General features: G+C 38.0%; 1 protein-coding gene across 6 annotated transcripts in view; it reads left to right on the top strand.

The window, feature by feature from the left end:
- LOC124170324 (aminopeptidase N-like) overlaps positions 1-16,889 on the top strand; it is a 299,534-nt gene that overhangs the window by 236,876 nt on the left and 45,769 nt on the right. For all 6 annotated transcript variants that reach the window (XM_046549064.1, XM_046549049.1, XM_046549058.1 and 3 more), the window contains one exon: positions 14,517-14,894. In XM_046549064.1, the coding sequence (XP_046405020.1) occupies positions 14,704-14,894 (191 nt within the window). In that variant the 5' untranslated portion in view covers positions 14,517-14,703. The remainder of the gene's footprint in view (positions 1-14,516; positions 14,895-16,889) is intronic.

The following is a 16,889-nucleotide window of genomic DNA, read 5'->3' as shown; positions in this document are numbered from 1 at the left end:
TTTTTACTGCTATTATTATTTATTACACACAATGATACTCATTTATGTACACATTATTATGATATTAATTAAATTTTCAACTATAAATACTACTAGGGGTTTATTCATTTAAATTTTTATTCATGTGCCTCCACTGTTTAAGATACATTAAGTTCCATTCATCTCCTGATGTGGACACAATTCTCATCAACGTTCCTCATCATTTTTTCCTCTCTACATCAGGATAAGTATTCAGAATAAAAAATGTACTAGAGAATTGGAAAAAAAGAGAATATCTTGAAGCATATATTGATTAATTGTCTGGTACAGAAATTTCCAAAAAGTACTACTCGCACATCCCTAGCGTTTATTATTTCATTCTTCGCTGTCGTGAACAACAAATTACACAAACTCGTGCACGTGCAATCATTTTCAAAATCAAATTTCGAGACAAATATATGCGCAGAGGTGAAACTTTCGAGCAGGGACATTTTTTGTTTTGGGCAAAAAAATAATTCTCATATTTTTAAATATTTTAAACAGGTACATCTGAGCGTAGTTAGCTACTTCTGTAGTAATGTGTGTAACTATTGAATGATATAAGGTTAATACCTAAGGTGTGTATACAATTATATGAGGACTGCTGCACATGTTTGATTTGATATCGCATAACTAGGTATTAATTTAAAATTTTCTATCGACTCATAGTAGTCAATTGGAAAGAATGATATTGTTTACCGAAGTTCCTTCGATGTTTCTGTACTTCGATACTCTCACAGTTTTCAGCATGTACGAAGGAAGAATGATCAATCGTTTGCGTAACTCGACTGACGTTGGAAATTGAATAATTTTAAGCAAAACCTTTATTTTCCATTTTATATAACTCGATTTCTACACTTTTTGGGATATTTATATCCGATACAGTACAAAATGGTGAAGCGTGTTTTCAGCAACATTTTTGCTCGTGTATAGCAACATTAAAAGAAAGACGCCAAGTTTCTCTCGGATATTTATATAAAAAGTACATTAATTTATATACAGTACAATTAAATTACAAACCTTTTAGAGTGTTCATCAAAAGGAATCATCTTCGACCGTTCGCAGCACAAAAAATAAAATCGATGTTTTTACCGTGCCGCGCAATCCGCGGCTGCTCCCGGGGAGCACGGAATGTCGTGACGCGGTGTACATACATAACAAAGCGCTATGGATAGTCTTATATGTACAGTCTTTGCTGCTCATATGTTTAGTCTAATTATGAACTTAATAGGCTACTCATATTTTAACCTTTTTTTCTGAATCTCTCCATTTCGATATACTATCCGTCATCCGTCGAGTACTTACCTAATTCCCCGTGGCTAGCAGCCAGCTCCGGGCTGTTCCGCACGTTCGAAAAATCGATCTTTGCTTCGGCGTCACAGGCGGTTGCAGATCATCCTTACATATCATATATCACAGGCTTTTTAATGGTTGTGGTGTAAATATCTCGGGGTAACTCGGGGATCCCTTTTATGGAACCCTACATAAACAAAAGTTCTACGAAAGACAGGGTTCGAGTTTTGTATCGTATCGGATACTAATACCACAACTAAGCCGTGAAAGTTGATAAGAAATAACAATAACAAATCGTTTAATAGTATTGTAAGAATTTTGATCGCTAAAAAAATTGCCATTACTTTTAATATTCAGAATTTCGAAAATAAATCAATGCAGGCGCTTTTTACGAAATTTGTTCAACTTTGAGGCTATAAGTTTATATTTATATAATGTATATAAATATAAAAAATAAATAGACTATGAAACGCTGTTTGCGTCGAAACATGTAGATACTAATGTATTAAAAATAACTGTGCAAAGTGCCATCTTCCATACTCATAAAAATCATTTTTGAGGTTTAGTCCAACTTTTTTTGATTTCGGTCTACTGTGCGTCGTCTCGAAGGAAACTACCCATCTCAGCCGCCAAACATCCCCCTACTTCCTTGTCTTCGCTTTTTGGTGAAATATTCAACCCCTCTCGGCTCACCCCCGTCCCGTGTACAAACAACACCTTCTGATGAGGCCGCGGCGGTTGCCACAGCACCGCATCTGTTTGCAAACGGAGATTTCCTACTGTGGAAAAATGTTTAGTTACGAGGGAGGGGGTGAGGAAAAAGCATGGTTTTTACGGTTTTGGCGTTGAAGGGAAGGAATTTTTATCCTGACGCAACGAATAAGCCCCGAGTCTTCCCCTCCGCCTCTGGGGAGTTAGGGAAAATCGGGTGAAAAAAAAGAAGGGAGCGACGCGACCCCTTGCGGAAAATCTCAGAAGTATCGAAAGCGAAGCAAGGGTCGTGGGGCTGAAAAAAGGCAGCCGTGGATACTCATATCCACGCCTCGGGAGTTTTCGAACCATGGAATGCACGGCAGGGAAATATTTTCTTCCAGAATACGTGTGTGCGATCTCTTGTCTGTCTCGCTGTATGCTCTTTTTTTCTCCGATTGTGTGCGTAATAATGATAATCCATAAACAAATCTGCTTCCGGTGAGATATAGAGGAACCGTTCCATCAAAATTGAGCACACTTGGCAAAATCCAATTTTTAACTATTTCACAACGTCTTTCTCGAATACGTAGTAAAATTGTCATAAAAGAACTAATTTATATGCCACGAAATAAAAGAACTAATTTTCAAGTGTGATAAAAACAGCTTTTACCTCTCAATATTTTATTTGTACTGTAGCACTATAAGGTACATGATTTATAGAATTGCAATTGTGGATAATTTATATTGAATATGCGCTCGTTGGAGTACCTACTGGAAAGGAAAAAAAAACTATTTAGGCACAGGAAACGTAACATTGCTTTTTTTGATTCTGTAATAAGTGATTGTAGGATTTTATTACTAATTGAAGATATCCGGAGGGAATGGCTAACTGATTAACAAGTTCTTGTCGTGAAACTCTCGTGTACTGAACTCGTCAATGTATGGGACCGATAAAGGCGTTGTATTTCCGCGCTTTTTGCATTCTGCGCACAATGTGCTGATCCAATTAATGTTTTGGGTCAGCTGTGTCATCGTATTATTTTCATAATTAACGCTCATATTTCCACCAGAAACAACCGAAGATGTTATCTTTCGACTGTTATCATTTTGTGAGAGTCATTGTTTCGTTTAGAATTCTTTCGTCTTTTCGATTTTACCTAACATTGGTGATGATGTTGTAAAAATGACTTCAAACAGCTTCAAAATGTGAAACTTGCTGAAAGTGCTTCATTCATATCCGTAAGGTCCGTAATATTTTGAAGGTTAGATATTACTACTATTATAGAGCAGTCCGTCTGTTTTTCTTCATATTCTCTGCATTTGATCTTATTTTGGTGGATGTGCATTTTTTTTTAAGTTTTGTTCAAAGTATTTTATTTTCAAATTCAATCCCAAAGACCTATAATTCGGCAGTGAAAAACCGATGATGAAAGTGATAAGTTTTTTTTTCTAATTGTGGCGTCTGTAACAAAGTTCCCATTTTAAATTCGTTGTGATATTTAAAGTGCCAAATTACTTCCTTTGAACACTGATGAAAATAAATAGTCGGAACCGGGGACTAAATTCTCTTTAAGGTCTCTAAGCACTCGCAATGAGTAATATAAATTCCTCAGTTTTAGACAATTCATCCGATTTCGAGGGGCTACCATGCAGATTGAGGAATGAAGAAGTAGGAGCATTTTTTATTGCATTAAGTCCGTTTATTTTTAAGAAAAATCCGTTTCTTGGTATAACATTAACTCGGCCATGATCTCGTTGTCTATTTATATCTAATTAACGGAAAACATATTTTTTACGCGTATGACAGCAGGAAAATGTAAAAACTAGGACGAGAAGGGACAGATTGGTGGATCGATTGGGGAGGCTGGGAACAAAAGGGGTAACAAAGGCGAATAGTGTTGTTATGCAGTAGTCTTTGAATTTGTATATGATTGAGGGAAGGGAAAAGGGAAGCAAAGTGATAGGAGAAGGTAAAAACCTAATGCATTAAAAAATTTCGCAATGAGATTGGTCAAATTTAAAAAAATATTAAAAGACAATTATGAACAAGTATCCATGATAAAAACACAAATGGCAGTTTCCACACTATTTGATTCAACACTCAACGACCGATCATGGTTTCAACACTTTGTGTCATTTTCAAGGCCTTGTTGAAACCATGGTCGGTCGTTGAATGTTGTATTAAAAATGTGGAAATTACCATTTGTGTTTTCATCATGGATATAGCAAACTTCCACAAAATAAAGCCTTAAACGATTTTATATGAACAAGTAATTTACAGTAAACACATCAGTGCAAATAATTAACGAGTAATGATTAACATGAACTAAATTTGTGGAACCATTTGGTCAAATGCGACGCCACGGTTTATAAGAACAAATTTATCAAGTCTGATCAAAACGCCAATTACCTTTCAAAATTATCTTGAATATTTCATTTGCCCTGTAGCACTAGGAGTGACATGATTGATAGTATATAATTTGTCAAATGATATGTATGATAATAAATAATGTGCATAGCATATGCGCCCCTTGGCGTATTAGAGAGGAGAATAAACTATTCATGCTTAGGAAACGTAACACTGCTTTTTTTTAGCACCTCAGTAATAAATGATAATAGGATTTCAGTACTAATTGAAGATGTCCGGAGGGAATGGCCAACTGATTAACAAGTTCTTATCGTGAAATGGTGTGCTGAGCTTGTCAACGTATAAGACCGATAAAGGCATTGTATTTCCGCCCTTTTTGCATCCTGCGCACAATGTGCTGATCCAATTAATTTTTTGGGGCCAGCTGATTCATCGCATTATTTTCATAATTAACGCTCATATTTCCACCAGAAAGAACCAATGATCTTATCTTTCAGCTCTAGTTTTCGCCAATTAATTTATGAGGGCCATTGTTTCGTTTCCCATACACAACAGTATCGCTGCTGTTGTCAAATTAAATAAGAATTATTCCGAAATAAATTTCAGTGTTGCAAGCTCACATTTCTTTACAGTCATGAAATATTTCCGGCCATCCGCGTCCGCGACGATGAGAATTTTTTTCTCGGAGGAGAGGTTTGTTATTTAATCTTTTATTCCATTCCAACATGGCGTCCTCTATCGGAGGCGCGACTCTCTCAAGGGGCGACGTGGATAATCCCTTTTTGTTCCCGGGTTTTATAGATAAGGGAAGGGCGTAACTCCTCTCCCTCGACCCAAGCCCTTGTAAGACATTTTGTGATTGATTTGCGTTCTTCCGTCTTCGCCACCGATGCAATGGCGAGTGTTTGCTTCAGACGGACCGGGAGCCTCCCCGCTACTTCTACTCGAGAAATAAAATCTCACGGAATGAATGAAAAGATTTGACGCTCGCCAGTCAATACTTCCGTCGGCACCATTCGGGAATCTCAATCGTTGCTATTCGTCTTAAAGGCGGTCTGTACAACATTTGTACGCCTCATAGGAAGCAAAAAAAGTACACTCCTCTTTTCAGCGAAGCTGAGGCCAATGTAGAAGCCATGTGACTTCGGAAAAATGCACATTTTAGTACGGATGGAAAATGTACTTAAATAACCTATGAAGTCCTAGTTAATGTGCAAATGCGAGGATGCTAAAATGAAGGCGAAAACGACCAACTTGCACGAATGGATGAGGAATTGATGGGACCTTTTCTATTTTGGTTCATGCATCCAGACTTGTTTATTACACTCCGCCAGAATCGTTCATGGATTCACACATTTCTCCGTTTTACGTATTATAACACCTCTACCACAAGCAGTTATGGTGGCCTGGTGGAGTGAAAACCGGGGCAAGTACGTAGTAAATGCACACGAAATAATCATTTAATCCGACATAAATCGAAACAGAATGATCGATTTGCACGTAAAATCTCCCTTTCAGTGCATATATCTTCACCCACAAACGAAATATTTTTGGTAAGTAACCAAGGAAAACAAAAAGAGTAAGGGAAACTAAAATTCCTCGAGAAGCAGAAGTGGCGCCACGAACTTAGTCCTAAATTTTTGAAAGATACTCTGCGGTCACCATTGTTGATTCGATTCAGCGGGACGTAACATTCGACGCATAGATTCCAATAGAACATTCTTCACAAATGAAAATTTAACAGGGTTTCCTTCCTCCGAGTTATAACCTTGGTAGTACATGTTTCGAAAAAACAACGGTGTCATCTTCCTCAGAACTAAGGCCAATGAGTCGGGGTGTGATGCCTAAAAGAGTAATACGCTCTGTTACTGTCCTGAGTCCTAGGTTTATGTCTGGCTTACAGATTTGGGCGATCCCAAAAATATATATTCGACCGTAAATGTGTTAAGTCTGCGGGGCTGTGGGTAAGCCAAAGGTGAACTACACTTGCTTTCATGCACCCAAGCTAGCATCCTGATTTCATCACTGAGTGACTGATTTCCATGCATTGAATCGATATCTTACTAATATTATCTCATTTTCGTTAAAAAAATTAAACGTGTTGCTTTTGTATTACAAGTCTTGGCGAATTAAAAATTTAATTTAATTAAAGCCTTAAACTTTAACCCCTATTAAAGCAGTTTAATGCTTACACTTGAATTATTTTATTTTTTATTATAAACAATTTTATTCGCCATTTCCATTCGTATTTTAACATTATGCCTCTTTAAACGAGTCTACTAAACATATCTCTGACAAAGAAGTATCTAATTAAAATCTGTTTCAACTTTATGTAAATGTCGTAAAGACATCTTAATCGTATGAGGAAATTGCTGATTTTTGGTCATGTAGTTATTAATTATTATTATTAATAATTAAATTAGCTATTACTTAGTATTAATAATAATTAAGATGCAGTGGTAGGTTCCCATTTTATTAATAATTTATCGGGAAGTGTCGCAAAAAAATCAATTGATTTCTAAGGTTGACTTCCTTCATTTCGAGAAAGAAATTTTCCCGTATTCGAGTGCAGCGGGACTTAAAAATAGAATTTTTGGTTTCCTCACGCATACATCATGCATATTTTCATGAAAAAAAAGCAAATTGGACCATAAAATGAAATTTTTCGTAGCATGGGAATGCCTGTACTTGAGATAAAGATATTATTTCTTTACTCTCTTGCTCGGAGTCTGCTGATAAAGCCAGCAACGCAAGGTCGGAATCAAGGAAGCACTTTGTTAGATGATATAATTTGAGAACGCACCCGCGGGACGGTTAAGCTTGGATAAGAGCAACACGGGACCAAACATTCGCGAAGCAACAGCCATAAGGCGCCCTAAGCAAATAGCGAACATAAAGGGAGAGACTTGGCATTGGAGAGGTATTAGCATGTGTTTGTTGAGAAAATATGCCGTATTTACTCCTTGAGAGTTGGGGAAAACTACATGAGAACGTTTAGGGTGGGCGCTGACTCTAAAATGGAATTGTTATCATTAATTTTTCCAAAGTGAGTTTAAGTGCTAAGTGGTGTATTATCTGACTGAATTTGCTCAACTATCGCGAGGGAGATAACAAAGTTAACAGAGACAGATATGGCTTCTCCATTAATTCATTCTTGGGAGCGGAATTTTTACTTTTGGCAAACGAGCCAATGGGAGTGAAATAGAACCCTGATGAAAGGAATAAACGCTGCTATTCAGAAATTGCTTTGTTCATGTTATGTCCACTCTTGAATCGCCCAATAACGAAATAGTCGAGTTAAATTTTTTGCCGAAATAGACACTTACCGATCAATGGAAAAAAATCAATCTTTATTCTTCATTCAATGAATGGCGATCACCTCAGCTATTTTTCAATCATCGAAACCTTGGTCCTGATTTACCTTGCATTTATTATGGTTTCCATTCACCTCTCCAATCAGCGCTCTTGTATTATTCGTATCCATTTAGAGGAATTGTAAGCCAGACTACCTTTTTCTAGCTTTTTGTGATTTTGAATCATAACATTGTTTTTATCAATCAGTGTCCATTAGTTCTACGGTCGGCAAACCTCTCAGACTAAGGTAAAATGAATTTTTCTGCTCACAACAGAGCAGTCTCACTCATATCTGTGAAGGAAACAGTGTGCCTCCTCAGGGTTTCAACGAACTTCCAGACTTAGCGAATGTATCTCCAGAGAGTGTTTTTGCAAAATCATTGCGAAACAAAAGCATTTATCTATTTGTCATTACCTACTATTGAGAGATAGGTCTCTTCCGAGAGTGATTATGCAAATCTGGGACATTCTTACACGCACAGTCGTCCTATACACAGATCGGTCGCACCCTAAGAGCCTTGGAAAGCTCTGGGTTGCCGCTACCAAATTCACCATCGATTTCCCAACAGTTTTTCTCCATTGAAAATTACAGGTAGGAATAAAATTTGTGCTTACAATTGGAATTCTACGGTTTTGGTGGCAAATCTAAGTCACCAATTCATTAGAATCATAAATGATTAGATTACTTAAGAAAAAGCATGCAAGTTTATCTGAAATTGCAGTAAATATTAAACATTATACATTTTTATTACTACACCTTATTATTGTTATTAATATTCGCTATGTCGCAATAATTTGTTCCACATCTTCTGCGTTGGGTAAGTGCCTCACACCTCCAATATGTGCGGCAGAGGTTTAGTTTTCGGCGGCGGTGAATATTTTTTCCAATTATTCTCAAATCAATTCAGATGGTTCAAAATAATTATGTTGTAGCAATCGAGGAGATCCACAATCTCTAAATTAACCATGTGTCCCGCCGTAATAGTCCTGGATAAGAGTGCAAAAGATAGTGACCCTTATAATTTACACGGTGTCATACGCTAAATTAGACATGAACAGGCATATATAATAGCGTTTATGTGAACATGTATTACATAGGTTTCTTCAGTGTAACTATATATTAATCTAAACTTTCCCAAGGGGTACCGACATTTCAACGTTTTTTGACAGTGAATAGTCTATCGTAATACAGCAAGAGTTCACTTTGCAAGTGTCATTTAGACTACAATGTACTCTTTTGTTACGCTTCATCCATTTCGTGGGAATAAAAGCCAAAATATTCCTGGGGACTTGAAAGTAATTTTAAAAGAGAACTTAAAACCTACTTTATATATAAGAATGTCTTGACACTTGTGCTTTCGAACCATCCCAACATTCATGTCGGTAAAACAATACAGAATTAAGTAAATGAATCTGTGAAATCTATTTTTTACAGACTTAAGGCGCAAATGTAAGTAGCGCATTTTTTTATTATTAGGAAAGATTTTCCATCAATTGAATCATCCAAAAAATCAAAAGGCACCAACATTTCGACGGTTCTTTAGTAAAGAATAGGACTACAGTTAGAGAACAGAGCTCTCAATGCAAGCATCGTGTAGACTAAAATGGTCTTCTGAGTTTCGCAAAACCTCGTTTTCCAACTTAAATCATTTCGAGGGAACAGAAGTATCAAATTATTTCTAAAAAATTCAAACATCGTCATGGAACTGTACGCAATTATAATTTGGCGCCAGCATTGACACATAAACTAATTATCAAAGGGTAATGCTAAAGAATTGAAAATTATAAGTGGAAAATCATTTATTTTTTGCAGTACCTCTATATTTTTGCTTTTTATCTAATGATGATAATTAATGCTGGAAAAAATGTAAAAATTTATTGATGAATCGAAAAACCAATTTTTCCTTGGCTTAGCATGCCTATCCCAAGTATAGTGTTCTAAGAAAATAGTGCATTTCTCTATCCATGTGAATATTTCATATTAATTCAATAATTACAAAAGATGCTCGACTATAATAGCTACCCCAATGTCACGTATAAAATTAGACCTGATCAGTCATGCATGAATAAACTCTGTGCAAAAACTGTGTGCACACCAGCGAATTTCATACGATGAAACTACTTTTGAATCTTAACTCCCCCAAAGGGTGAAGACATTTCGACGGTGCTCTGACAAAGAATAGTCTAGAGTATGAGAACAGAGCACACGTTGCAAGTGTCATTTAGACTAAAATGCTCCCTTGTGCTGCCGCGTTTTCAAAACTTTATCCATTTCGAGGGTACGTACGTACCTACGTATCATCCTCGTACACGAGAGATCCCACAAAGAGAGTTTTGAGTCTTAATTTTTTCAGAGAGCTGGGCCCACTCACTCTCTCGCGAAATGGGATCACTGCGAAACATTTCGGGCAGGATAAACAACCACGGGGGGGCCGAGAGAGAGAGAGAGATAACTCGGGGCGCGCTTCCACATTCATTTTTTTTTTCTTTTTTATTCGCGCGCGGAGCTCCTTCCAAATGTCCCACAGTTGAGAGAGCGGAGAAACTTGGGTCTCTCCGCGTAGAGTCGGTTGACGTGAAATATAAATTAGCTGGAGGAGTTTTTAAAGCGCAAAGAGAGAGAGAGAGAGAGGTCTCTTCCGAGGATGATGATGCAAATCTGGGACATTCACTCACACACGCACAGTCGTCCTATACAGAAAGCGGTCGGACCCTTAGAGCGTCGGAAAACTCTGGGTTGCCACTCCCAAACTCACTCCATTGATTTCCCAGCAATTTTTCTCCATTCAAAAAAATAGGCAAGAATGAAATTTTAGCTTAAAATCGGAATTCAACATTTCCGGTGACAAATGAAAGGGATGCAGATTCATTAAAATCATGAAAAGGCAAGATTTATGAAAAAAAAAACGTACAAATTTATTGCCACTCCCAAATTCTCTCCATATATTTCCCAACAATTTTTCCCCATTCAAAATGATGGGTAAGGATAAAATTTGTACTTACGATTGGAATTCTACATTTCCGGTGCCAAATCAAGGGGATATAGATTTATTAAATCATGAAAAGACTGGATTGCCGAAAAAACATGCCATTTTATCTGGAATTGCAGTAGCTATTACACATTCCTACGACCTTTTCTTTCAATCTCCAAAGACAACTGAAGTTTTTACTACTTTTTCGGTGTGCCATCGACTTGAAATTTTCAAAGATTTCGCAGTAGATAGAGACGCATTATTTTTCAACATTTTCCTGTTTTTTTCAAAAATAAAAACAATCATTCAGGAAAATTCTGAGGTAAATATTTCAAACTTAAGACATAGCCAAATTTACACCAGGGTCTTTCAAGATTATGAAAGATTTAAGAGAGATATCCGCTACCAAAAAATAGCGGTCGCGCCGAAGGTATCAGTTCTTTTAAGGCGGGAAAATATGCCACTCAAAATCCCAGAGATAAATTGACGAAGTCAACTCTTGCTGTATGGAAATGCTCTATGTTCATGTTAAATTCAAAGGCCGTTTTACACGGGGCACGAACTTGCACAATCTGACGTGTGTACGAAGGCGCAGTCAAAATTGCGTTGTGTAAAGCGGTGCATTGCTAGAACACATGTCAGAATGCGTGCGTGAGATGGCAAGATGGCTCCTGTTCTAATTTCGTTCATGCATTCGCGCAGTTCCGAGCCATTTTAGAAATTAATGCAGTTCTAACCTGCGCAATTCCGTGTCCCTTGTATAACGATCTTAAGAGGTAATGAAAATTACAACGAAATTTTAGAAGTAAAAATGATCGTTTCATGATAAAGGGTTATTATAAAATAATGGTGCAGTTTCTGCAATTCATAGGAAGATGGTCGGGATAGGGTGGCAGAGATTTTTCGGAAGCTGCCCATCCCTGCTTGAGTGCCTTCTGGAGGGCACTTCAAGTGTAGCACTCCATCTGTCGGACGGTACCTAAGCCGTGATCCCCTTAGCGCCTTTAGTTTGGACCAGGCTAATTTCAATGCCAGGTATCTTTCTAGTCGAACGGCTGAGGGATCAGATATGTTCGATATATATTTGAGACGACCAATGCGAAAATAAAAATTAGCTGAAATTAATTATGTTTTCATTTAAACCTTGTTCAAACCCGCACCATTCTTTTATGATAACCATGTATTTAATTATCACCCTTTAGTACTACTGGTTTCTTTTTCACAGTGATTATGCCACATTGTGGCGATGCGCGTTGCGGGGCTTTAAACAAAGCTTCCCGGAAACAACAAAGTTCATTTATTCGAAATGAAGCCCAGAGGGAAAGGTTTGCTGAGGCTTTCACTTAGCTGACGTTGGAGTCAGCTCCATCCAGGAAGCTGATAAATTTCTAATTACCTGCTTAAAATATTATCTGTATGAGTAACGCATCATGTTTCTATTGTGTCTCACTAACATAGGAGCTGACCCGAATGTTGGCAACACAAGGAAAATATTTGCTGTTGGGAAAATAAGAGCTCACTCAACCCACCCAAATTTGAGTTACTCAATTAAATTTTTTATCCTATTTTATCCAGGATCACTTAAGCCTTCAGAATCTCAATTGGTATAGCGGTGGACTTTGGGGGAAATGCTCAGATAGTCGCTGATTAAAATCCGACCCGTAAAATATTTAGAAAAATATAGGAAATTTTGGATATCACAGACTACATCATGGCAAGACAGAGGTTTAGAAATAGTGCGAAAAACTCGCGCAGCTTCCCTGCAGCGGATGCGGATTCAGATCACAACCTAGTGCTCATGAAATGCATTGTAAGATTCAAAAGACTTATGAAAGTTAGGAAGGCGAAGAAATTGAATGAAGAAGTTCTGGAGGGGACTTAGAGGAGGGAATATCAAGAAATAGTGGAAAAAAGTATCCGGGAGATTGAAATAGAGGAAGGGTGGGATAATATTAAAACGGGAATAGTCAAAGCGGCGGAAACCATGTCTATCATGGGTTAATCTGTATGCATTGCGAATATTAGTAATTATACTGCATATATTAATAAAAGTAATTAATGAAATACTACTTCGTTAACATTCTTCAGGTTCTAAAAATGAATAAATATTATTTGTACGATTTTCTCACTTTGGCGACAGCTACTGGGAAAAATTGTGAAGAAATGCTCTGGCTATCATCATTTCAAATATATAAATGCGAAAGAATAGAGATAACGCGGAAGGAATGCGTTGCTTAGATTTGTAATCTCACCACAGGAGTTAGTCGGTGTTATTAATAATCCGCATTTCGTTGAACATTGCTGGCGTAATACGTTCGGATTCAACGGCGCGAGAGAATTTATGCTTGACATATCTCATCTCAGGTTGAAATCTCGCGGGGAAAATCCCGTCTGATTTATCTCTGTATTAGCGGAACCGGAGAGGGATTAAAAGTAATCACGGTACAGGATCAATGCTTCCCAATGCTTATCTCCGTCCGTCACCATTTGGAATTGAAACAAGAGAGATTATTCTACTCTCCAATTACATGAATTAAGGTAACATTTAATCTGTAACCATAAGTTTTGCATACGAAATATTTTGGAATATTTTCATTTTCTCGGTAAAATTAGCAATTATTCAGGCTAATTTTATAAGCATGAAAATCGTGCATAATTCACGTTTAATTAGCACGTCAATGAAGGTAAAGAATGATATGTCATTATGTCGTTAGCGCCAAAAAATACATGTGCTTTCCCGCTGATGACGGAAGCAGATGCCTTTTTTCCGGGAAACTTAACAATACGATTGATTAATTTTATAGATAAATGTCAAAGCGCACGGAACAATTTTTTTAGATAGCATGTGCATGGAATGAAACAATGAAATGCTCTTAACTTTTAAAGCTTTTAACTCTTGAATATGCAGTGGGAGTATCATTATTTTTTTAATGAGTAACCAGTTGGTTTCACATTTCATTTTATGCACGTGCAAACAATTTTTGAGGAAAATTGACTTTTAAAGTCATTCCTCTTGCATTATGAGTACACATTATAGAGCATGCGCTACATCAGCAGTTTAGAAAATTCGGTGGACTCTAGATAGAAATTATTTCATTATAATAAAACAAAAAAATGATTTCATTATCTACTGCTTAAAATGCGGCCCAAAGTACCATTATTCGTAGATTACGAATCAAGAATGAGGCGCAAGGAACATCACAATAAATACTTTGCAAATGTAATTTATTATTACTCAAAATTTAAATGTCTCTGCCAACACTTCAGATGAAATGATGCTATGATGGCATAAGTTTTGAACTAGTAATACGTTTCAAAAATAATACAAAGGATGTTTCAGAAGGAATCTTACAAAATGGGAGAGATTGCGCAATTGTCTTTTAGATACTTATTAAAACCCTCGTTAAATTAGGCAAAAAGATTTCTTGAATCAGAGAGTTATAATCGCACATTTTCTACCAATCTCAATAATTTAGCATTCTTAAAAATCCAGAGTACTAGATAAAGTGTCGAAAAGGCTGGGTACCCAAAAAAATACCGTTTTCATGATAAAATCAAAGTGCATAAAAAAATGTTTGCATAGCTCAGTAACTAAGGAGTTGTGACCCCATGATTATGGACACATGATGCTTAAAATTGTTTCCCTTAACACCTCCTGAAGTTATGCAAATTCCTCCTGTAACACCCTGTTTATCACCGCTGCAGAGGCAGGCGCGCGCCCTCTTAAATCCTCCATTGCCTACCCGCAAAGGTGGTGAGTTGAGGCGGTTGGGGTGTGGTGGGCCAGCATTTACAGTTTTTCCTCCTTCCCCTCCCAGCCCCTTCCACTGTGCGGCGGCCCCTTCTGGAGAGGTGAAGGTCAACCGGAAAGGCGACAACACCCGCCGGGCGATCCAAGCGACCAGGTGCGCCTCCAGTCCGTCCTTTGGTCGCCGTCGCACCAGCAGCACCAAGCACCACCACCGCGCATCCCCGTGCAGCGTCGCCCGCGTCCTCGTCGCCACCATGGCCACGCTGGTCGTCGCCTCTCTCGTGGCAACCGTCCTCGTCGTCGTGAGCGTCGTGACGCCCCTTGGCGCCGCCACCGCAGCCGTCAGACCTCCTCCCCCTGCAGATGGGCTGCCGGAGGTGCGGACCAAGAGCGCCAGCGGTAGCGATTACCGGCTGCCCACGCACCTGAAGCCCATCCACTACAGGTGAGTATCTTCACTCCCAGAGGTAATAAATTTATTAAATTGTAAATTTAACCGATTGTTATCATTATTTTTTTGCCTCAGTGGATGAATTTTTCCATTAAGTTTTCTTTAGTTTTCACTGCGTTCTTTGCAAAGGGCGCGGATTATCACCTAAGTATCGTATAACTCTTCATTCTTACACTGGCAATTTCTTACAAGTTCTTGTGAGTTGTGAATTTTATTTTTCTATGACATGTTGAGAGTATTATGGCCTTTTGCAACTTTATACATGTATTAGGGTTAAGCTTGATTACTATAAAAGTATTTTTCATTTGTTTAGGGACGATACCGATGGCAAAGATTACGATAGGCGCAATGAACACCTATTCCATATGCTTTTTATATCTATTGCCAATTCTTGGTACGTATACTTGTTTATTTTTCCAGATATTGTTTTTTCGATGTCATGGGAAAGTACTCTTCTACTACTTTCCCATGACATCTAGGAACTACTAGGGAACTTCATACAATCAAGGAAGGAGGGGCAGTTCCTTTCCCTGGGCCACTTCGCACTTCGATCATTTTCTTTGAGGTGTCGGAAGGCTTCTCCCGGTATTTGATCCCAAGACCCTTCCATCAGCAGCAAATTGCTCTAACCTCTGGGCTACCACGCTCCCATACAAGAGAGAGGGGAGAAGGATGATACTCGCATTTTCTGACCCCGGCATCGACAGCAAAGCATTGCAATTCGTATACTGTTGTAATTGGTATCTCAGAAAAATGTCGATGGAAGGACGGATGTTAGAAAAGGCGCTAAGATATTAGAGGAGAAGAGGTTCAAGGATGTAAACAAGGGTAATTTACCTAATTGCGTTTTTAAGAGAAACATTCAGTGTTAGTAAGGGGGCACACTGACGTGATTGGTAATATTTTTTTTTTTAACCTACCCCAGGGGTGTGTGTGTGTGAACGTCATTATCGTCAAAATGATATAAATTTTCGAATGAAACCAAATGAAACAGAGAAAAGGCTCCTTTAGTTCTAGTAATTGAGTCATCTAGAAATAAATGCTGTACCTAATTGAAGTAGAAGCGCATTGCTATCAAATTGATTTTCCCATTAATGTAGGTTTGCGATATACCTTTTACGTATAGGAGGGTTCACATTTGACCAATTAGCCCAGTCTTCCCGCCTTCCCACGTTGAATATCCTTCGTCAACCTGATACAAGGCCTGTTTCTGTTCAATCTATGACCTTTGATCTCTGTCTTCCCCCGTCCTCGCTTGCACCACGACCAATCCAATCATAGCATAGTTTTCACAATCCCCTCTTCTCTCACAAAGTTTTATCCTTACCTTCTCTAACGCATCCTCGTCAAGTGAATGAAATTGGCGCTATGGTCGGTTTAGTCGGCCGATAAAAGAGTGCATTTACAAATAATTACGTTTACTCGTAATTCAACGTACCATGCTCTTTAATTTTTCCCAGGGTATGGAGAATTACTATCTTCAAATGCGATGTATTTTGACTGATAAAAAACTAAGAGATGAGCACTTGTTTGAGTCCCTGGGAGGCGGCGGAACTTCTCCATAACTCTCACTCTAGAAGTCGCATTTTTCTTTCCTCGTGACAAGCTTACATAATTATCTCGAAATTTTCATCGTGAATATAGCATTAAAGAAGTGAAATTTTTCAATTTGAGAGAGAGATTAATGTTTATCTAACTATATACTACCCCGCAAGTCGCTTCAATGGGCTTGTATCGGGGTAGTGGGCCGTTTATAAATTTAAGTACTCATCCGAATAATTTGACTTCTTAGTTTCACCTGGTATTTATTTAGTCTTTCACTATACGAAGGAAAAACGAATCCCTACACCTAACTTTGATCGGCCAAATACGTCTCTCATTTCATCGTCTCAGTCAAAGATAGAATTAGAGTGAAGCTCTGAGGTGATATTCTCCGCGTCGCTCTGAATTGTATCTGCTCTCAATAACTCAAGCAATTTAAACCTAGTG

The sequence above is a fragment of the Ischnura elegans genome, chromosome 1 (assembly GCF_921293095.1).
Source record: "Ischnura elegans chromosome 1, ioIscEleg1.1, whole genome shotgun sequence".
NCBI lineage: Eukaryota > Metazoa > Arthropoda > Insecta > Odonata > Coenagrionidae > Ischnura > Ischnura elegans.
Note: the sequence above shows the minus strand (reverse complement) of the source record. Positions and strands in the feature narration are given on the sequence as shown.